The sequence below is a fragment of the Colossoma macropomum genome, unplaced genomic scaffold, assembly GCF_904425465.1.
Source record: "Colossoma macropomum unplaced genomic scaffold, Colossoma_macropomum, whole genome shotgun sequence".
NCBI classification, from domain to species: Eukaryota; Metazoa; Chordata; class Actinopteri; order Characiformes; family Serrasalmidae; genus Colossoma; species Colossoma macropomum.
The window spans coordinates 25,214,765-25,237,881 of NW_023494803.1; the positions used below are offsets into that span (position 1 = coordinate 25,214,765).

General features: G+C 38.5%; 2 protein-coding genes across 3 annotated transcripts in view; both read left to right on the forward strand.

Annotated features, from left to right (window-relative positions):
• Nucleotides 1-13,729, forward strand: part of ezra (ezrin a) — a 16,329-nt gene extending 2,600 nt beyond the window's left edge. The window contains exons 2-13 of one of the 2 annotated variants that reach the window (XM_036593018.1): nucleotides 1,354-1,437; nucleotides 2,272-2,367; nucleotides 2,855-3,129; nucleotides 5,359-5,442; nucleotides 5,756-5,902; nucleotides 6,249-6,345; nucleotides 6,973-7,136; nucleotides 7,930-8,060; nucleotides 9,148-9,308; nucleotides 10,436-10,528; nucleotides 11,180-11,434; nucleotides 12,918-13,729. In XM_036593018.1, the coding sequence (XP_036448911.1) occupies nucleotides 1,354-1,437; nucleotides 2,272-2,367; nucleotides 2,855-3,129; nucleotides 5,359-5,442; nucleotides 5,756-5,902; nucleotides 6,249-6,345; nucleotides 6,973-7,136; nucleotides 7,930-8,060; nucleotides 9,148-9,308; nucleotides 10,436-10,528; nucleotides 11,180-11,434; nucleotides 12,918-13,082 (1,752 nt within the window). In that variant the 3' untranslated portion in view covers nucleotides 13,083-13,729. Of the gene's footprint in view, nucleotides 1-1,353; nucleotides 1,438-2,271; nucleotides 2,368-2,852; nucleotides 3,130-5,358; nucleotides 5,443-5,755; nucleotides 5,903-6,248; nucleotides 6,346-6,972; nucleotides 7,137-7,929; nucleotides 8,061-9,147; nucleotides 9,309-10,435; nucleotides 10,529-11,179; nucleotides 11,435-12,917 lie in introns of those variants that run through there. The other variant, XM_036593019.1, reaches the window with a different exon arrangement.
• Nucleotides 13,730-14,957: 1,228 nt separating this feature from the next.
• Nucleotides 14,958-22,016, forward strand: kcnk3b (potassium channel, subfamily K, member 3b). The gene is made up of 2 exons (XM_036593968.1): nucleotides 14,958-15,676; nucleotides 19,128-22,016. The coding sequence occupies exons 1-2, from the start codon at nucleotides 15,394-15,396 to the stop codon at nucleotides 19,997-19,999; spliced, it is 1,155 nt and encodes a 384-aa protein (XP_036449861.1). The 5' UTR covers nucleotides 14,958-15,393; the 3' UTR covers nucleotides 20,000-22,016.
• The last annotated feature ends 1,101 nt before the right edge of the window (nucleotides 22,017-23,117 follow it).

Here is a 23,117-nt window from a genome sequence, read left to right on the forward strand (position 1 = left end):
TTTTTTGTCCACAGATTTTGGTTATATACTTCTTAAACAGCAACATTCCATACTGAATCAACATGAGGAGACATATTTACAGCATGATACTACAAGATTACAACTATACTACTACACGCATGTGTCTCTTGGTATCATGCTATATGGAGGAATATGCTGTTCGAGACTTTTATAATGGCCCAGTGAACCTTGACAGAGCTTCAAAACCATTGTCAAAGTTACACAACCTCTTTATGAACCTCCTCTACTGCTGTAAAGATAAACCCCTTTGAACCCTTGTGCAACACAAGTTAGAGTGTCAGCTTTTTTCAGCCACCTCTACAAGTCCCCTATGTGTTCTACCAGATGGGTGTAGATTTTAAGCTCCTAAATTAAGAATTTGGTCCTGCTGGGCAGTGAACAGCTTCTGTGCTTTACAGCTACTGGTTTGCAACCTGTGAGCGAGATTTGTTCCCGTTACAGTTTGGTTTCAGGCTGCTATGATGGTAGTTTGTGCTTTTACATTACCAAACTTCTTCATAAAGTTCCCAGGCTAAGTATTGGATTTACATTGCATAGAGGTGGATGAGATGGCAAAAATGCAATATCATGATATTTTAAAGGTAATTTCACAATACACTTTTATTCAAAGTCCAATTCCAGTATGTTCTCAGAAAAGCATATTTTGGCATAATTATCCCCATTATGGATGGAATATCAGTATGGGTTTCGGTGTTGGCCGGTATCAGCAGAAATTACTGGATTGGATATTGGAGGGGGAAAAGAATGATTTTGACACAATCTTGTAACAAATCTAGCCTGAAATAGCATCTCTGTGAGCAACCATGATTGTAGCTTGCTTTTAGATTCACATCTTAAGTGCTTCAAATAAATATAGCTCATTTTAAAGCTTAGTATATTGGATCAGTATTTGTATCAGACAATACTCACTATCAGTACTGCAAAAGAAAAAGTGGCACCTTTAATCACAATACAATAGAACCTTAAATGGGTTTGTGCTGTGGTCAAATTGCATGACACAAATTGAACCCTGTTTAGTTACATATCTGATTATTTTAATATTGTCCACATCGAGGAAATGACAGTATATCTTCCTAGAAACACACAGGCCTGTCCTGTAAAGCATTGTTTTTGAATATTTGTGTAACTATTTGTGTAACTATCTACAATAACTGCCTCCATACTGTCTTATATCACTTGTATAAGTCATGTAAATTGCAGAAATGCTTCACTTCCTACAGTATTTGTATGTGCAAGTCATTGGATTTCCATTTAATAGGTTTACACAGAGAGCGCCGTCTTTGCTTCACTCATTCGGGCTCCTCTTGTTTCTAATGTGTTTGCTCTCCTCAGGTCAATGTCCGCGTCACTACAATGGACGCCGAGCTGGAATTTGCCATCCAGTCAGTCACTACAGGCAAACAGCTTTTCGAGCAGGTGAGCCTTAGCTGGTCCTACAGCCTATGTCAGGTGTAAGATGGTGGCAGATATCTGCAAGCTTAGTGACTTTAGTGGAAAGGCATGTGTGGAATGGCCAACTATCTGATCTGATCTCATAACGCTCAAGCTGTAAATTCCTTCATTTTCAGGTTGTCACTATTTAATTGCAAGCTGAACAGCCTTCTGAGTGAAGGTGCACCTTTGAGTGCTGTTTCTTCAATAAACAATAAAACAAAAGAGAATGTGAATAAAAGTGGAAGCTACAGGAGGAACAGCATGTACTTAAAAATTGTTAAGCCAGTTGGCGCTTTACATGTGCGTAGGCACAGCCTTTGAGGGTAAATCATTTCACAAATGTTGTCCAGCCCAGCAACTCCTGGCAACAATGTCAAAACAGCTAGTTTATGGCATGATTTGTCACAAGATATACAGCTCTTGGGTAGGAGATTCCAGCCTTGGCCATTCCACCAGAGGTGTGACTGATAAGGTGTCGAAGTTTGGAAGGGTGGGGGTAGTTCCGCTGGTGATAGCACTGATGATCTCTTGAACAGTTCTTCTGCTGTATCGATTAGTTTGGAATCAATACAGAGCAGCGCAGAGGAGAACACCCTTCTGGCTGTTTCTCAATGGCTAAACCACTCCCAACTTTATTCTTTATGATCACTGGTCCTTCCACTTTAAGGTTGCCCCACCCTTTACACTTGATTCCAGAATAACTAGAGCTGAAGTGACTAATATGGAAGACTAATCTCTGGAATAATTGTCTACATGTCTGTTATTGTGTCACTGGTATGAAATTACCTGAGTCAATGTAAAGTGTTTGTGCCTCAGGTGGTCAAGACAGTGGGCCTGCGTGAGGTGTGGTACTTTGGGCTGCAGTATATGGACAACAAAGGATATCTCACCTGGCTGAAATTGGAGAAAAAGGTACATATTTGCAGTGTTTGTCCCCCAGGGAAAATGTATATCACATTACTAGACCTTCAGTGCATGTTATATGTAGCTGGAAATTGTTCTGAAGGTATTGCATAAGGCACTAGATTGAAGAAAATGGTCTCTAAAGGCTTGAGGCAGCATTATCCTACACCCATCCATTCAGATCTCTGGTCATGTGATTATGTGGGTTGATTAGTGACCAGGCTAGTTTCCCGGACACAGTATTTGTCTAAATTACAATGTCAGAGGTTATACTCCATGGAAAAACCATTGTCGTCTAAAGCAATACTTAATGTGTACCTAGGAAACCAGCCATGCAAGTACGAGCACAGGACCAGACATTAATCCTAATCTATCCTAATCTGTTGTACCTGCTATGTACTGTGTCCAGTTATAGATACATATTAAAAAACCTAGTTAATCACCATCTGTCACATTAATGGTCCTGACCAACCATCTCTTTTGTGTTTTGACCTAGGTTTTATCTCAGGATGTGAAGCGAGAGAACCCCCTGCAGTTTATGTTCCGGGCTAAGTACTTCCCTGAGGATGTGGCTGAAGAGCTGATCCAGGACATCACCCGCAAGCTCTTCTTCCTGCAGGTGAAAGATGGCATCTTGAGCGACAATATCTACTGCCCCCCAGAAACAGCTGTGCTGCTGGCCTCCTACTCGGTGCAGGCCAAGTTTGGAGACTTCTCCAAGGAGACCCACAAAGCTGGCTACCTCACATCTGAACGGCTGCTACCCCAGAGGTGAAGTATTTCAGAGCTGTTTTAGCAGGTTTCATTTTCAGTTTGCTGTCTTAACCTATTAATCTACTGGCTTATTATTTGGTCACTAAGCTCATTATTCAGTTACTACTATAAATTATGTAAAAAATCTCATTAAAACGTTTTTTACTTTAAAAGCCTTTTTGTATCTTATTTTTTCTCTTGAGGACAACTTACAATGTTTGGTGATTTTATGTACTATAAATGATAATAATTCATGTTACATGACTTTTTATCCTGTAGAACTAAACAGGCTGTTTTTACTGTGCCTTTTTGACTGATGTAAGATAAATTAGCTCTGTTCAATATAAATGAGCAGGGCTAAACTGCTGTAAGCAGTTTACATGAATTGGTGGATGTATGTAAATAAGTTGGTTCTCATGACATCATAGAAACAATGAATTCAAAACAAGCTTGTTTTTAGCGTCATGGTTTCCTTATATGAGCTGTGTGGACTGGGTAGTGAATGGTGTGTTTTGAAACTTTAATTTGTTCACATATTACTTGAAACTCCTTTATTTCGGAAAAGCAATGGATGTTTGGGTTTCCATGAAATGAGCCCTTTAATGTAATGTGAGTTTATTCAAAGTCATTTTAGACGATTGGTCCATTCATTATGAAATGATCACACAATGTTAAGGGTAGCTGGCATTTTCAAATGGTGTTAAAAAAAGCAGTGGAAAAAGTTACAAGCTTTTCATGTGACAGTGATGATATGTGAGATATGTAGTTATGACAGTGAGCAATTGCGGTTTAAGGGGTAAATTTTATAACTGTTTCTGAGGGCGTCTGAAAATTTATTATTATCTGTCATCTTTTCCAATGTATTATTTTTCACCAAAAAGCCCGTAACAAAGTAGACATGACAAAGTTTTAGATGTTTTGATGATTGTGGTATTAGTGCGCTGCTTTATTGTGATGGCTCGTTGGTCTTGTTAGTGCTTTCTCAGCCTTGTTCCTCACTTTATTCTGTTGCATTATACCTGCTGCACTTAGCCACTTTACATGTTAAAACATTATACTTACTTTGCACAGACACTTCAATTGGCCCATTTTCATCAAAGTTGTGCATGGCCAAATTTGATCCTAAAATTGTGATTAATCAAAACTATTATCAATATCATCCACAGTCCCAATAATTACAATAAAGATAGAAAATAACAATAGTACTAATAATGTACCTGGCAATCCAGTACAAAAGTGAATGTACTTATTTTGCACACACATTGATAAACAAATGCTGTAACCAGCTGTGTTCCATTTAAAGACATATTACACTTTGCTTTTGTTTTATACTACTAACACCGCCCCCCCCCCCAAAAAAAAATCAAACACAACCAATAAAGAAGCATCTTATTCAGTGTAATAATACAGTTTTTAAATATGTTGTTTTAGGAAAATAATCATATCACAGAATCACATCTGTATACACACAAACAAAATTTGTTTATTTTACTTTTTAACAGTAGTTGTAATTTTAACACTATAAAGTTTGGTCAGTAGGGGGAGTAGTCCACTCAATGGTCAACCTTAAACACCGTCTAGAAGTACTGCCTTTGGCTCACAAGCTGCTGAATGCTGTTGTTTTATTGGCTCCCTACCAAAACATCTGCATGAATGAGGGCGTGCTTCATGTAAATGATATGTAAATGAGGAACTAGTATGCTGGCACTTGATTTCACGCACTGAAGCTGATTATTGTCAGCTTATTTCCATATCATACAAAAGTTTCATGAATCAGAAGCAGAGTAGGTCATATGTCATTAATGCGGTAATAATTAATAATAATAAGAGCCATTGTCTGCAGTTCTGGTGGTGCTTGTGGCTATGCTACTAAGAACTATTACTAATTATGATTGCACTAATAATAATACAGGCACAACAGTCAGTGCTGCTGTGGCCCAACAGCTGGTCTGTTTCTTTCCCCAACCCCTACTGTACACTGTCTAGTCTCTACTGTCCGTGTTTATTGGTTGAATACTTTATTGTATATTGTATAATATAATTTATTTTGTAGTGTTCTGAATAGCTTATTGTCTGTATTTATTGAAGTTATTGTCTCTTTGTGCTGTTGTCTGCTGCTGTCCTGTGTTAAATGTAGCACCATGTCCCAGAGGGTCTGTATTTTGTTCCTCACAAAACACATCAGTAGTGAGAAGGAATGACAATAAAACTGACTTTGTCTTTGACTTTGACTCTCTGTCTCCACAGAGTGCTTGACCAACACAAACTCTCCAAAGAGCAGTGGGAGGAGAGGATCCAGGTTTGGCATGAGGAACACAGGGGCATGCTAAAGTGAGTCTCACATGCACACACTTCAAAACACACTCTCAAAGAAAAAAAAATGCAACATGTTTTCACTGTCTGAAAAAAAAGCTTATCTCTAAAATGGTAATTTTTCAAGAGAATTTTACATTTTAGTGTATATTAATGTATCAGGATTTTTCCAAGTAACGTTGGACCATTTCTTTGGTCTATTTGTCATGAAATAGTCACACAATGCAAAGCCTGCATTTTCAAATGGCATAAAAATGACCAAATGTAAATTAAAAGGAAATGCAAATTTTGATCTAACAGTAATGTTACATGTTCACTTTTGTTTTCCCAGGGAAGATGCTATGCTGGAATACTTAAAAATTGCACAAGACCTGGAGATGTATGGAGTCAACTACTTTGACATCAAGAATAAGAAAGGAACAGAGCTGTGGCTGGGTGTGGATGCTCTTGGACTGAACATCTATGAGAAAGATGATAAGTAAGCATTTGATTCTCATGTGCCTTTGCTTACCAAGCAAAATCATTGACCCCCTGGTCATCAACAGCAGCTGGCTTTGGGATGTTTAGTGTAGGGCAGGTATTAGGGTCAGTGTGCCAGCAGTCAATGCCTGTTTAGTCAGTGACCCCTAGAGTAGCTCTGTCAACTCCAGCCAGCCAAGCTCTGTAGGTCTGTGGAGCACTCGTTATTGAGAGGTCATTGCACCTAAGGCCTGATGTGCCCATTACGCCTGTGATTTACATAATGTATTCAGCAAGAGGGACTGAACTGTTAAATTGAACTCAAGCTTGAGAATGATTTCATGTCATTTTCTATTGTTCCGTAGACTGACACCAAAGATTGGGTTCCCTTGGAGCGAAATCAGGAACATATCATTCAATGACAAGAAGTTTGTCATCAAACCCATTGATAAAAAGGCTCCCGTAAGTGTTGTTTATTTTTTTGCATGGGGTATGACAAGATGTGATTCAGTTAGTGGTTTTTCTGTGTATCAATGTCTTAATCGCAACACATTTGAGTTGTCAGTTTTGTTAGACTATAAATAGGACTATGACTCACATTTTTATCATAAGTGATTTTTTTTAGCATGTGTAAAGATACAACTTTACTGGTCACCAATACAAACCTTATTGTTCATATCAGTACTATTGTATCTAAACTTTGTAACAATTTTAGATTTTTTTTGCTGCATAATGAATGGAAATGGTCCAAAATTACTTGCGACAGTATACTTGTAGATTGTGATGTTTGGTGTCTTATGATCTTAAAGCAGGCCCGACATTTCTCTCTTCCAGTGGTCTGCCACTATCACAGTGTTTAGCCTCAGGATACAATGGCTGACTGCAATTATTACAGACATTCCACGACGATACAGTCTTGCCCACGTTATCTCAGAGCAATTTTAATTTGCCAGCCCAAGTTTAACTCAGCAGTGGCTTTTGTCTAGACTGCATTGCTGTTAAGTGAAACAGACCATACTCATTCACTCATCTTTGGAACACATGTAAATCTCTCTGGGCTTGTGCTTCCTCCTTCTCTCACTCTCTCAGGACTTTGTGTTCTATGCTCCTCGCCTGCGCATTAACAAGCGCATCCTGCAGCTGTGTATGGGCAACCATGAGCTCTACATGCAGCGCAGGAAGCCTGACAGCATTGAGGTGCAGCAGATGAAAGCTCAGGCCAGAGAGGAGAAGCACCAGAGGCAGATGGAGAGGTCTGACAGTTTGTCTCATTGTATTTTTTTCTTTTATGCATTCATTGTATGTACTGTTGTACATTGTTGTGAACTCCCCAAGTCAAATGTCACGTTTCGTTGATGTTCTAAATGAAAATAAGTCCAAACATTTTTTGTTAGCCCATATTATGGAAAACTGAATTTTCCTCACTCTTTTAAATAAGAATTTCACTCACAAATATTTATATTTCATATATTGAAACTAAACTGCAAAATAACATTGCCTGATTTTTTTTTCTGCTGTTACAAGAACCAAGGTATTTACATTTACGCCCCTTCAGATAGCAGTAGTTTAGCTGGCCCTTTAATGAGCTCAGTTTTTATAAGGAGTATATATTAGTATATATATTACAAAAGTAATACTACGAATTAAAAGAAGGTGGTAAAAAACAATTTATAACTCTTTTTAGTTCCTAAAACAAAGATGAACATTATAACTGCAATTCAATCAATACTGACAACATTTACACATTTAGACATGCCCCACTTTACAGTATTAAAACAAGATCATAGCCCTGGCACACTTTGACTGAGACAGTGAGATGTTCTGTTTTGGTTTAACAGCTTTTGTGTATGGAACAATATTGTTGTTGTGCTGAAACATGTTTGTTTATGTGCTAGTGCTTCCAGCTACAGCCTGGCTTGCGTGTGCTCTTTGTGTTATGCAGGTGTTAATTAAACTGTCCATGTCTTTTAGTGCTTGTCACTGCATATAAATGATCTTCTTTTGACACCTTTTGATATGCTAATGGTAGATTTATGCATTTTTCAGAGCCATGCTGGAAAACGAGAAGAAGAAGAGAGAAACTATTGAGAGAGAAAAGGAAGAGATGGAGAGAGAGAAGCGAGAGATGATGATGAGACTCTCTCAGTTCGAGGAGCAGGCCAGAAAAGCTCAGAGAGGTAAAGTTCTCTTTGGTCTAAGTTACTAATCGCAGATTTTTTAACTGTTGTTAAGGAGGACAAAATAAGACCTGCATACTATTTATTACATAAACCAATTTTAGTGACATTTTGAGCTAACTGCCCTTCTTCAGTCAAATATATGTCAAATTGGTCTTGAAATGCCCACAGATCCTCATGTCTCGGATGAATCCTAAAGCTCAAAGAAAGCCTTAAAATATAAAAAAATTAGCACAAAAGACATTCAAGCAATACAGCAGAATAGTATTCCCCCAACGGAACTGAGTAGTACAGAACTCCTGGCAGTAAGGTGTTGCACAGAAGTGAATCAGGTATTGTCTCTACCAGCAGTCTCTTCAAAACAATAGTTAACTGGACGCTGCTGCACCACGCATTCAGTTAAAAAGGACAGGAAGGGCTCTTGATGCCAGATGGGTAGCAACATTGGAATGTTAGATTTTGCTAGTGTAAAGGCCTTAGTGTGACTTCCATGCTTGTCAGAAAATAATGAGAATATATTTTGATATAATTTGGATGCCAAAACTGACAAAGAACACAAAAACACCTAAGTAAATAAGTTGAATTAATTAAGCCATTAACATCCGTCATTCGTTTTAATCTTGTTTTTATGATATCAGTGCTGAGAACTTTATATAGTGCCACATAAATTGAAAAAATATTTTAACCTCTGAAAAAGGGGTATGTGTGAGATATGTCAGCTGATGGGAATCAGTGAACATGGCAAAATGTCACAGCAGACAAAGGCTATATATACACATGTATTTTTATATATCTATCAACATATCTATGTGTGTGTGTATATATATATATATATATATATATATATATATATATATATATATATATATATATATAGCTTTTGACTTACACTCAAGTATATTTTGACAACATCAACATAAATAGTAAATAAACATCTGTATAATAAAGTTATAGTACAGTTTCTCTGTACTTTTTCTACCTCTGCTGAAACCTCCCTCTCTCTGTGGACATTTAATTGGTTCATTGCCTGTTGAACTGCTGTAAAGTAACTGCTGCCCCCTGTTGGTGTCATGTATGTATTACACAGACCTGCAGGAGCAGCTGGAAAGAGCCAAAAGGCTGGAGGAGGAGAGGAGGAAAGTAGAGGATGAGGCCGCTCGTTTGGAGGCTGAGAGACAGGCGGCTCTGCTGGCTAAGGAGGAGCTGGCCAGGCAGGCTGAGGACCAGGCCAAGAGCCAGGAGCAGCTGGTGAGTGCGTGGGGTTCCCCAAACTAAGAGCAGTCAAGCTGATACACACTAATAAAGGGAGTTTCCTTTTTACTCAGATCTTCACGCTAAACCTCAGAAGAGAAACTACACTCCTAAAAATAAAGGTGTTAAAAAGCTTTTTTTGGAGTGGTTCCATAGAAGAACCACTTTGTGTTGCCTAAAGAACCTTTCAAATAGGGATGCAAATTCTTTTGACCGATAACTGACTGTCGCCAGTCGGCGATTACCCATTAATCGGCAAGCCTAAAATCAAGGATGTGACACATTAAAAAGTCAGTTATGAAATGGATTGTTCACATTATGAAATCTGATTGGCTGAGCTACGTTTAAAGCCATGGGAAAATATTTAATAGACTTTAATAGACTTATGAATCACACATCAACTGAATTTCTGTATTAATGCACAATTGAGATATTAAAACATGTTACTTATATAGTCCCTAGAGCGTAGTTCTAATAGGTGGGGCCATATATCATGATGAGCTACTGAAAGTTCCATATTTTAAAGATTATTTACCACAGAATTACCACTTATTACTAGCCTGAGTTAAAAGGAACATAAATGCCATGCCTATCTTTGGCTCAGTCTACCTCAGTAACCCTCAAAAGCCATCACTATCCTCTGCGTCCATCTCTGTAATTTTACACACCTATATGTGATTAACTCACATCGCTGCACACCACACTTGCTCTCAGGGAACATGGTCAAAATAATTGTCTGCATAAGCTTTTGCTATGGAACATTGCAGTTGTGCTCTTGTCCTCTCAAAAGTGGCCTGAACACCACGTTTTTTTAGATTTCTTCAAACAGTTGTTTTTTTATTACTGGCTTGTTAATCATTTGCATCCCTGCTTTCAATGAATTGTTCTGTGAAAAATATTTTTTTGTAAATGAGATGTCAGTCTGAAGAAACTTTTTAAAGTAAAAAAAAAACCTCACATAAATGTTCTACACCAATGAAAGGATTTTCTATATGTAGGAGCTTTTATTTTGTTTGCAGCTGCTGTTTAGGTTGGGCTGTCTGAGGATAAGAAATTGAGTCTGACTTGCTGATATATAAAGTGATGGGAATTGAGGGCTATTTTTGTTCTTTCTGTCCCTGAAGGCTGCAGAACTGGCTGAGTACACTGCAAAGATCGCCCTGTTGGAAGAGGCCAAGAAAGCCAAGGAGGATGAGGCTAATGAATGGCAGAGCAGGGTGTGTATAACACTTTTGTTATCAGTATGTTAAATCACCATCAGTTTAAACTGAGACATTTTCATTCCTCTACTGGACCGTATTAAATTAACTCTGTGTCTGATATAATTAAAGAGGCCGTTACACAGTAATGATTGTTAAAGTTTCAGAACATACCGTTTATTCTGCAGTCCATACAGTCCTGACTGCTTTTTAAGCAAGGCACAGTACAGAGCAATTGTAAAGGGGCAGCCAATCAGAACAGATTTTATTTACATATATAAATGACACATAATATTCATAAGTTTTAAAGGTACAGTAACAAAGTGGCAGCCAAGACTCCTGTAAATTGGCAGCTTTCTGATAGAAGTTATTTACATATAAAAACGACAAATAATGCAAAGGTTTTAAAGACACAGTAACAAAAACACCATGTTTAGCTCTAAGGAATGAAGAGAGGTTTTAAAATGGTTGTATAAAAATGAATTGCAAAAAATGAAAAAACGGCCAAGCGCTATGAGTGAAAGGGGAAAAAGGGATACAAGCATCCCTCTGCCTTTGTTAAATGTCAGAGACAATTTTATACTCGGTACAGCACGTTTTTACTCTTGTCTTGATTGTTTCTGTAGTTTGTTTGTATCAGCATAGCTCTTATTCTTCTGTGTGTTTTAGGCTAAGGAGGTGCAAGAAGACCTGTTGAAGACCCGTGAGGAGCTGCAGCTGGTGATGACTATTCCTCCACCACCGGCTCCATCCATGCTCGTGATGGAGGATGTCCAGGTTGAGGAAGTAGAGCATGAGGACCACGAGGAGAACATGAGGACCTACAGTGCTGAGCTCCTGGTAGAGACCATCAAGGACAACCGCAATGAGGAGGAACGTCTTACCGAGGCCGAGAAAAACGAGCGCGTTCAGAGACAGCTCATGGTGAGATATACAGACACTCACATACATTACGGTGCAAAATGCTTTATGCTGCATTTACATTGTGAAAGTAAATACAGCATATTTTTGCAGCATGGATATGGAATATCCATGGCAAACCTGGATATTCTATAATTCATTAGAGAAGCAACAGAAAATTCTGCCACCGACAGCAAACTGCATTAGTCAGCGGAATGTTCCATTAAAGTTAAATTCTCCCAACTTTTGCCATCAGCCGCAACAGTGGAATAAACTCTATGATGATTTTTTTCTGAAAACGCAGGACTGAACGTTTGTAGTTAAAGTTTAGGTGTAACCTTTCATGTACAACAAAACCAGACTTTAATGAAAACATGCCCTGTACCCTTTGCAGTATTTACATGACTGCATGCCATTGGTCACATACCATCACTGATTACATCAATTCTGCCATAAAGCACTTAATCTTGGCAGTAAGGGTTTATTTTCTCAGAAAAATGCTAATATTACAATAAATACATGATTTTACACTTTTTATACAGGGTAGATTAAAATACTGCAAGCTGGCCACCAGAAGATATTTTAAGGTGTTTTATTCAATATTTCAAGTGAACACCAAAATGTTATTAAATGATAAAGGGCTTACTCTAATTACACTGCCAATACCTAAATAAGTTAATGCCTATATTAATTTTATTAGAAGTTCATTCTCTGTGTTATACAGCTCTCTCAGTTATTATGAAACTATCTACAGCTCTGTTTATTATTATGGACACATCTAAAATTTCTTCATTTTTATAGGTTTCTATAAACTGGTAAAGTAGTAGCATCATATTAGAATAATTTTTCAATAATTGGGTTTATGTTATGGAAAACAATGATTCCAAACTCTGAGTGGTAGTGTATGTCTGTCAGTATGTAGCTTAACAAATTTAAAAGTTCTCCTTGAGAAAGCCCAGTATTTACAGTTACCATCTAATACCTGCTTCAGCTAGTCAGACCTTCGTTACATAAAATCAGATGTTTCTGCTGATGGAATTTAACAAATCCATATAATTGCTGGAGTGCACAGAGAAATCAGGGACCACACTACATTCTTTAGACCATCTCAAAAGATACCAATACTTTTTTGAAAATGAGATCTGAAGTTACTTTTAACTGTATTAATGTTTTTTTTTCTGTAACAATACCCAGCCCTGATACATAGTTTTATTGTGTTTGAGAATTTTTTTTGCTAACCTAAGACTTTTGTACAGTAATTTTTGTACAGTGAATTTGATATAATTTCCCATTTTATCTGACATAAATGGAGTACATCTGATGTATTACTCTTACCTTGAGTTGTGATTTGTCTTGAATTTGAAATGGAACACTTTTGCCATGATCAACAGGAGCATGTGCATAAGCTTTATGGGGGTGGATTGCCCTCACAATCCCTTGGGCTATAATATATTTATTTATAGTTACATATTTTTTATAAATAACCTTGGTTGAATTTGTGCCACAGGCCCTGAGCTCAGAGCTGGCCGACGCGCGGGATGACACCAAGAAGACCCAGAACGATATCCTGCACATGGAGAACATGCGCGCCGGGAGGGACAAGTATAAGACCCTGCGTCAGATCCGCATGGGCAACACCAAGCAGAGGATAGACGAGTTTGAAGCCTTGTAGAGACTGATAACATCTCTGAATAACCTCAGCCATGGCAAACACCCTTCTAGCTTCTTCCACTGCTGTTCTAGGGTGTATCTGTAACATTATCACGAATGGTTTCACTTTACAATAGGTGTCCAAGTACCTCTTATTTAGCCTTTCTTAATGTTATTTAATCATGGTAGGGCCATTGGACAGGCTTGTATGTTTTTAAAAGATTGCCATGAAAGGAGAAGGGTAAACTGGAGCAGTTTCAGGATAAGAGCCTTGCTCGTGGGCACAGTGGTAGCGTTTAGAGGAAGGGCAGAAACATTACAATCTATCAGACTTTTTACAGTATACATACAAGTGTATGTTGACCATAAATATAAGTTTTTACTTGAAAAGTAAAAGTGTTCAGCATCTCTTATTATTATTAATATTATTATTATCATTATTACTTGGTGTAGAATTGGACCTGACTTCGCTGAACATCAGCATTCAGTCGAAATCACATTTTGGTAATTGTGCCACAGCCTTTTAAAACAAAATAATTTCATATAGTAAGTTGCCAATAAATTCCTCTTTTTGTTGTTGTTCTTTTTAGTGCTAATTGCTGCCACCCTGAGTTTGATTTAGGAAATGCATCACCCTGACAGAGATTAAATAATGCTGGTGAAAGTTTAGGACGCTGAATAGACTAATTCATTTATTTTCACTCGGAATGGAAAAAAAATGAAGGACAGGTGTTTCTTGATTATTTGATCATCCGAGCTTTTTCGATCCATGTCTTAATGAAGTGCTGCATGTGTGTAAATTGTTTTAGCATATCTTTGTAAATTTTGTCTTTGAATGATTTGAATTGCTTCTAATGTTATAAAATATCACGGAAACAGCTCGTGCCATTCATACAACCCTTCCCACACTTTTTTGTGCCACATGAACCAAAGAGGTGTTCACAGAGGATCTTTTTGCTGTTTTAGAAAATAAAGAACCACAATCCTGGTGCTGTCTGGTAAAAGCGCCTTATACCTGTATATGTCGTTTTATTCTCAAATTAGGAGGCAGTTTTCTCTTCTCTTTTTTTTCTCGTTTTGTCCTCCAGCTGTAAGATGAAGATCCACTCTGACGTTCGCGCTCATGTTCAGCGCGTCATAAAAGGCGAATTGTAATTCAAAAGAAGCGCGTGCGCGCGCGTACAAAGGGACGCTGCTATTGACTGAAGCACTAAAGGACCAGATCACTAATTATGTTGCTAGACAACAACTTAGAACGCCTGGAAACCATATCAGTTGAAATATATGCTCAGTCAACAGTGCCGCGTTCAGTGCATCTGTGCAACGCGCTGAGTTTCTGGGAAAAAAATAATAATAAAAACGTTTCAGAAGCCATTAGGCTATTAGGAACAAGAGCAATTAAGTCTGTAGTAGACCTACATAGGCAAAGAGACTATATATATATATATATATATATATATATATATATATATGTATGTGTGTGTGTGTGTATATATATATATATATATATATATATATATATAGATAGAAAGTTATATATAGATGGTTCTTCAAGGGGATCTTTAATAACAACGATGGTTTTATGTAGAACCATGAACACTGAAAGAACCATTTACATGATTACATATACATGATTAATTGGTTATTTGCATTGTGAGATGGTTCTTCACTGATGGAGAATGTATTGTATATGGTTCTGTTGTATAGCACCAAAAAGGGTTCTGCTATTGTCACAAGCTTGACGTCATAGCAATAGCAGAACCCTTTTTTGGTGTATATAGAATCCTTTTCAACAAAGAATAATATACAACACATTCATATATATATATATATATATATATATATATATATATATATATATATATATATATATATATTTAAGATGAATGTACGTGAATACTACACAGGTTTGGCTCAGTATTCCTGGTGTTCAGCACAGTTCAACTTCAAGAAGAGATCTTAATTTTTAGAAATAAGGCCCTTACATGTCCAGTTGGGACAGCCCACCCACGCTACTGGCACAAACTGTACCCAAGGCTTCTCATGATTTCATAGGCATGGACAGCCTCTTTCCCTCGCGCTCCCTAATGACCGGCGCGTTGAACTCGAAGGAACAAATGACCAAATAAGGGCTGCGCTCTTCACCGTTCGGGGGTGGTGCTGAAAGAACAGCTCCTAGCGCGCGGGCCCTCGTGACCGCGTCTGCGCGGGGACCCTCCGTCCGAGACTCCCGAGGGGTCAGTTAGACTCTGCAGAGACATGAAGCTCCCAAGTTGTCCGCTACACGCGCAGGCTTTCCACGCGGAGGGGCGTTTTTAGGCGGCTTGAGGAAAATGAAGAGGCAGAACGTGCGGACGCTCGCCTTAATCATTTGCACCCTGTCCTATTTGCTAATTGGAGCGGGAGTGTTTGACGCGTTGGAGTCCAAGCAGGAGAAAATCCAGAGGAAAAAGCTGGATTATCGGAAATTTCAGTTGAGGATTAAATACAACCTGAGCAAATCCGATTTCGACCAAATTGAAACGGTGGTTTTGCTCCTAAAGCCGCACAAAGCCGGAGTACAGTGGAAGTTCGCCGGGTCTTTTTACTTCGCCATCACTGTGATCACAACGATAGGTAGGGCTCTCTCTCTCTCTCTCTCTCTCTCTCTCTCTCTCACTTTACCTGTGATGGTTCAATCCAGACACTTTACCTTAATTAGTGTCCAAAAATATCTCCATAGAAGTAAATGTTATGGTATTGGGTGCTATACTGTTGGCAGCTCTGTTAAAGTTGGTCCAGACTGCATATTTCCGTCTGTTTATTTTGTTCTAAATATAGTACGACGTACAGAAAAGCTTATCTATGTTTCTGTCTTAAAACCTCAAAATGAGACTGAAATGGCATTTGAGGAATCTAGCTCAAACAAAACAACTCCCAGACCCTTATGTGCAGTATGTTAAGTATGTAGTGTAGATAATATAATCTAATGTTGATAATAAATATCACAAACATGAATGTCTCATACTTTTGTAGCTGGCAATGACATTGTGGCAATAAAACCCATTTAAATACATGATGTGGGAAAGGCCAAAAAGGTTAGACTTTTTAGAAATTTATATTCCAGCTCTCTTCTAACTAAATTATTATGAGCAAGCTAAAAGGCATGAAGGTTCCTCTTTGGTTTAAGGCAGTTTAGAGAGCCCATTGCTTCCAATCAATGACGGCACCCTTACAACCTTTCAGATAGCTTCTTCTACCTGAGACCAACGCTCTAGCCTCCTTTCTGTTTTTTATTTAAAGTGTGGTACTGTGGAGGTACCATGTAGGTATATTTTTTGTTCATCAAGATTCATACAATGTAAATGTACTCAAACGTACAACAATGGTCTATTTTTGTACCTTCAATAGGTTTATGTTTTAAAACATAACAATACAATAAAATGGCTGAAGATGAAACGGGGTGTGTGGAGTCAATACAGCTTAAAAAACATAATTGCAATGGAATATGGTATGATTATGTTCTCCTACTAAAGGTACTGAAGCTGATGTGCCCTTTAAGATACCACCCAGTCACTGTTTAGTACCTTGTTTCTGAAAGTGTAGGTCTAAGGTGAAAAAGGGCCTGCCTCTAGATCATTCAGTCATCTTTTTTTTCATGATTATTGATATAAAACTATAAAGCTCTGTGGTTAGTAACATGCAAGAAGTCAATGACAAAATGAGAAGGAGAACAGATTCTCATGCTGTGTACTGATGCTGCTTACCTGTTCAATTAGTGCATTATGATGGAAGTGATAATTGTGGTAAGCTGGTGGGTTTCCACGAAATCATCCAGAAATAGCCTGTTTTTAAAAACGCCATTAAGCCACAGGCGGCCACAGGCATCCGAAACTAACCATAAATATATCAATAAGATTAATATGGTTTGGTGATGATAATGGGTTGGTGATAATGATGTTTTTAGCTTTTTCATGCTTAAATTAATCTGCACTAAGCTAAATTTAGATTTCAGGATAATACCACGAAAGATATGTCTATAACTTCAACAGCAGCAATTAAAGCCAAATGGTGATGTAATTATTTATGAAAATAATGTTCTGACCAATTTTCTGACATTGATGTTTAATTGATGATGCAGTTAAGCATTTCCTCAGTTTGTTCTCAAAAGGGGAACAGCTCAAGAAAAAGCTGTGGTTAAAACAGAAAAGTGTTTTGTTTGTGTTCCAGCCCTAAGCATTTGTATTTACAGTGTGCATTTACTTCTAGAATTTAAATACTTCAGTATGTAAATACATTAACAGCTCTGAGTGTGGCACGGCCTTTATTAAATCTGGCATCTAGTACCTTTTTACGCTTATTGCTGTTCATTTTTATGATTGATGTTAAGGGATTTGACATAAATTTGGATTCTATTCTGCTGATAAGCAGTGTTTGCATTACAGATGTTTGCCCTGAGGTCTTTTAGTCTTTGACTTTCACCATGGAACACTGAAGACAGCACACAAACTGACTACATATCTCAGATCAAATGCGGTATTAGTCTGCCCCACTTTGGAACATTTACAGCTTCACTGAGATAATATTGAGAGAGCTAAGTGTAATGGATGAAAGTCCTAATATTTACTTGGTGTTTAAACAGAGCATGTACAAATAAATGTGGTAGGTTATACACAAGCTTAATGCCACTGGCCATAAAAAACAACATTCAAGACATTAACCAGTCTGTTTACCTTGTTCAGTTCTCATTCCAAAGCTGGCAATATGAAGTCATGTTCCATTTAACTGCATGCAAACATGATACATACATAAACGTGATGCATAAATCACTGTTTAATGCAGGTTTCAGATTGCACTGTGTACACTGTAAAAATATTTCGGCACTCAACCTAAAAAATGTACTGCATGTGGTAACAAGAACCTTAACTTCAAATAAATTTTGACAGCTGTGATTATCAAAAGCACATTTTCCATCACTACAAATCTCATGAACACTTCAGCTCCACCTCTGCTCCTCTCAGCGTAGATCTGAGATTGTTAGGAGTTTGCTAGGTAGCAAACGCTCCAATGCGTCACGGCAGCATCCAGCACATAAAACTTGAAACGAGTACAGTGACGGTATTGAGAATTTATTAGAACTGGTCTGGCCTGGACTGCAAGAAGAGTATTTTAACTGAAAAGTAGCCTGTCTCAGACTTTACATGTCTGTTTTTTAACATAATTTGAAAACACCATGGAGAATGGAACAATGAAAAAAAAATGAGAAAAAAATATTGTTCAATTTCTGTTTAAAGTTAAGAATGTTTTTTTGTTCTGCTGTAAGGTTACCATTTTGGAGACTCAAGGTTGTTGTATAAATGGTAATCTGTGACAATTTATTTAGTCAGATATGTTTCAAATCATTTTCACACCCTTAATACATTTTTACACCCATTCAGCAGTAGTGTAATCTAATTGAAGTCATGGGAGATTAGCTGAACCAATCAAGTTTAGCAAGACTAGCCTAGCTGGCACATAGCAAACAAATATAGCCAGCTGCATACACACTTACTTATTAAATTACATTTATGGTGTAATTTCACTTCACATGTTATCCTGAATTTAGAATGCAGAACGCAACATTTCACACCAAACCACCTGAATGACTTTGTTTACATCTTAACCACTTCATCATCAAATTTTGAAAAATGGGTATAGAGTATAAAATAGGGTAAATTAGGCATGCAGTTGCAAAATGTCAATTGGTGAGCCTATCATACTTCTTAGCTCTATTAGCTGGATAGCTCCTGGGCAAAACTAAAACAAACATTAGACACCAAATACGTTTTGGCTTATCATCATTAGGGGTAGCCTATGGTGAAAACAGTGTAAAAATTTTTTTCACCAGTTTATTACGCTAACATTTAATTCTAATTAAAGCTGAATTACCTCCAACCATTGCCTTATTTACTGTTTGTCATAGTATTACCATCTGTATTGTCTGCAATACAGTAATTGATTAGTTCTTGTCCATGTTTTCCCTGGGAAAAGTCCCATGGGTACAACAGTACAGTGGACTTTGTGACACTTTGAAACTTTGATGTCATAGGTTATGGCCATGCTGCTCCCAGCACGGATGCGGGGAAAGCGTTCTGCATGGGCTACGCTCTGTTGGGCATCCCGCTCACCCTGGTGATGTTCCAGAGCCTGGGCGAACGCATCAACACCTTCGTCCGCTTCCTGCTCCACAAAGCCAAGAAATGCGCTGGCCTGCGGCGGCCGGAAGTCTCCATGGCCAACATGGTGACCATCGGCTTCTTCTCCTGCGTAGGCACCCTTTGCGTGGGGGCAGCCGCCTTCTCCCGCTATGAAGGCTGGAGCTACTTCCATGCCTTCTACTACTGCTTCATCACCCTCACCACCATCGGCTTTGGTGACTACGTGGCCCTGCAGAAACACAACGCCCTCCACAATGACCCCCATTATGTGGCCTTCTGCTTTGTCTACATCTTAATGGGCCTGACGGTGATAGGAGCCTTCCTCAATCTGGTAGTGCTGCGCTTTATGACCATGAATGCTGAGGATGAGAGGCGGGATGCCGAGCAGCGGGCCCTGCTGTCCGGAGACAAACAGAAAGCTCCACCTCCTCGCCGGGCCAAAACCCAGAACCCACCGGTCACTGAACAGGACACCAGGAGGCGGGGCCTAAAGAGCGTCTATGCTGAGGTGCTCCACTTCCAGACCATCTGCTCCTGCCTGTGGTACAAGAGCCGGGAGAAGATGGTGATGCTCCCGCAGGACATGTCCTTCAGCGATGCTCTGATGGAGCAGGGAGAAGTCTCGCCCATGCACTTCTTTGAGCCTGGCTCCACAGGCTGTGTGTGCAGCTCCCAGCGCTGCTCGGCCGTCAGCACTGTGTCCACCGAGCTGAGAAGCATCTCCCCCTTTAGATTGCTCTCCAAGAGACGCAGCTCCGTCTAGACGTCTAGCTCAGGTGTTGATAGGTAGAAGCTGACTAAATCACTGAGTTACTGTATGTTTCTCCTATATGTGCATGCATTCTTGTAGCAAAGTTTAAAGGTATAATTTGGTGAAAAAGCAAATGTACACAATTGATCCTGACCGAAAATATAGTTAATCAGACATGTCTATTGTCCAAAGTTTGCTTCTGTAGTTTTGGACTGGAGCTACAAGACTAATGTACATACATAGCTAACAAGTAATGGAAGCTTTTCTCTGTTTTACTGAAGCTCATATCTCAAAATTTCCCACCTTTGGCAAGGGAAAAAAAAACAAAAACACCCACTGAACTGGGAATTCCTATTTAGAACTCCTACTCTCCAAGCTAAGCATATGACGTCAAACCAACATGGCTGCTTACACCATCAACAGAAATAAACTTCTCTACTTTTAAATATTTATTTTAGATCAGTGAACATTCAAACACAGTAGTTGGTTAAGCTACAACACTGATCATAAAGCTCCCCTTTGAGAAGGTAAAATGTTAAAGTTCTCACTCATATCATAAACGTTAGCTGGCTAGCTTCTTACTAATAATACTCACTTTCAAGGTTCATCCGTGTTTTTTTCCCACTGTGCAGCATGCATGTGTTGAGGTTGTAAATAATGCAATCCTGGGCTTTGACTTCCCACCTCAGAGCCAAGTCAGATGCAGCATTATATCCTATGAATTAGCATCATGCAAACTACAGGCCTAAATCATCACATATTTGTCTCAAACTGCATAGATGTGCTTATGTGGTCTGACATACTCCTATGTACAGACTACAGTATATTACATAACTAAAAAAACAGCATAAATCAGCATAGCTGGTCAGCAGCAAAACCAGCATTTTGTTGCTGTGGGACAAAATCTTATATCTCCAAAAACGTCTTTACAAGAGAAGGAAAAAACCTTTTTTAACTTTGAATGGAAGTTAATGGAATACAATTTTTTTCCAAGTCATTTTGCATCATTTCTATTGATCTTTTTCATGATGAAATCTTAACACAGTGTGAAGAGAAGCTGGTATTTTTAAACTATGTTTTTTTTTATGCTGGCGTGCTGGTCAGCAGCAATGGAGACTGTTATGCTGATCACCACTAAAACAGTATATGCTGTGTTTTGATGCTGGTATGGTGGTCAAGCAGTGTGACCATTCTAGGTGACCAGCTAAGACCAGCATAAACAAGATTGAACCATCTTAGATTATTCTTTCAGCAGGACGTTTAATTCATTTTTAGAGATAACAGTATATCATACAATGTCAAGCAAGTCTATTTGAAGTTGTCAACACAACGCGGTTTGAGGCAAGCGTGTGATGATCTCAACATGCAGTTTGCGTAGTGCTAACAGCTGTATTTATTTATTACTTGTTAGCTAAATAACCCTTGTGGCTATAGGGTAAAACTAGGGTAGCAAGTGCCTTGCCAAATCACCTACATTTTATATACCAATATGTACTTTTTTTTCACCAAACTATTCCTTTTAAGTACAAAGAGGCAAGTTGGAGTAGTTTAGGAATTGTTGTGTCTCATGGACACAGTACTGCTTATGTGTGAAGATGGGATGCACACAAAGGAGTGTAATAATGGACTTCTTGCTACTTGAGAGTTAGGCAATACTCCTTGACATAGTGCAATACACTGTGCAAAAGCAGTATTTTACCAGTGCTTTATAACAATGACACTAATAACATACTTTATTTTTCTCCATTAAAATTTGCAAACCTGTACTTTTCATGTATTACATAGTTCTAGCATTTCAAATTGATTTAAAATGTCTGTGAATCATATTATGTAAAATTGTCTGTCCCACATTGATTTCTTTCTGTTGTTTCATATAATCTGTTGTTTTATGTCTGTATGAACTCATTCCATCTCTGTTTTCTTTTGTGACCAGTTCCTCTTAAAAATTCTATGATTATATTTTGTTTTAAAAGTTTAATTTGTATGATTTCAGGTAAATAAAGAACACCTTTAATGTACTGTAGATTTACAGATGCTGTAGATTCCCTTTTTAATATACTGTACAAAACTGGAATATGACCATGTAGATGAAACACCCACAACATAATCGCTGATCCAGATGGCATGCCAACATGACTTCTGTTCTTTGCCCAGCTCTGTGCAGCCTCTTACAAGAATAGTGTCCCCTCCTGAAGACAGTTACAGTATATTAACCTCATAAGAGTTGCATGGGGCGAGGTAGGAGAACAAAAGATGACGCAAGATGATGGATGTCAGACTGTTCTGTTGTGATTAGGATGGATAGAGTGAGGTTAGATTCTGCAACAGTGACCACACAAATCAGGCAGAGCCAACATAATTATCCCATTGACTGTCTACATCTGGAAGTCGTACAAGCATTACGCTCTTCAGAGAACAACTATGTACAATACCTGAAAGCTTAAAGAGTAAATCTGACCTTGCTCTGAACTGCAGCTATAAGAAATACAGCCATCGTCCCATAAGGTCCCACCTCGTAATCTCAGCAGTGATCTGGACACAGTGTTCTGTGTATTCCCCTCTGACTCAGAGTGGGCTTGCTGATCAGGCTATGTTTGGCCCACACAGGCGAGCGTGCCACCCTCAGATGCTGCCAAGGAGAAACTGCTTCGTGCCCAAGACTTTGCCTTGAGCTATTAGACCTGCATGACACTGCAACAGAAGGAGAGCCATTGCAACAAATGCCTGTATGGCCTCCCCATGGCGGCAGCATCTGTTGTGATCTTTTTTACCCTTGCCATAGATATCTACATCCATGAAGAAGGTAAAAATAGCCCTGACCGGCAGGTCACTGGGGGCAGGACATGATGTACATCTTAGTTTTGGTTTTGCAGCCAAAGAACTAGGACAAATCTGAGATTCTATATTTGTCAGCAGTGATCTTCAGAAATCCTCCCATCTTGGTCATCACTGGCAAGCTTTTATTACTTGAAAACTGCCTTAATTTAAAAAGGTGCATGCATTTTTCCATGAATTCAGAAGCTTTTTATTCTTTTTTACAAAATTATTTGACTGCAAAAAATGCATTAAAGCGTCTAAAAAAATCTAAGGATATACAGTCATAAGCAAAAGTTTTTCAAATTACATTGTG

Bases quoted from the DNA above. Each gene is read 5' to 3' on its own strand.
- kcnk3b (XM_036593968.1), top strand. From the start codon at position 15,394: ATGAAGAGGCAGAACGTGCGGACGCTCGCCTTAATCATTTGCACCCTG. The intron at 15,677-19,127 runs GTAGGGCTCTCT...TTGATGTCATAG, and splicing joins CACTGTGATCACAACGATAG to GTTATGGCCATGCTGCTCCC.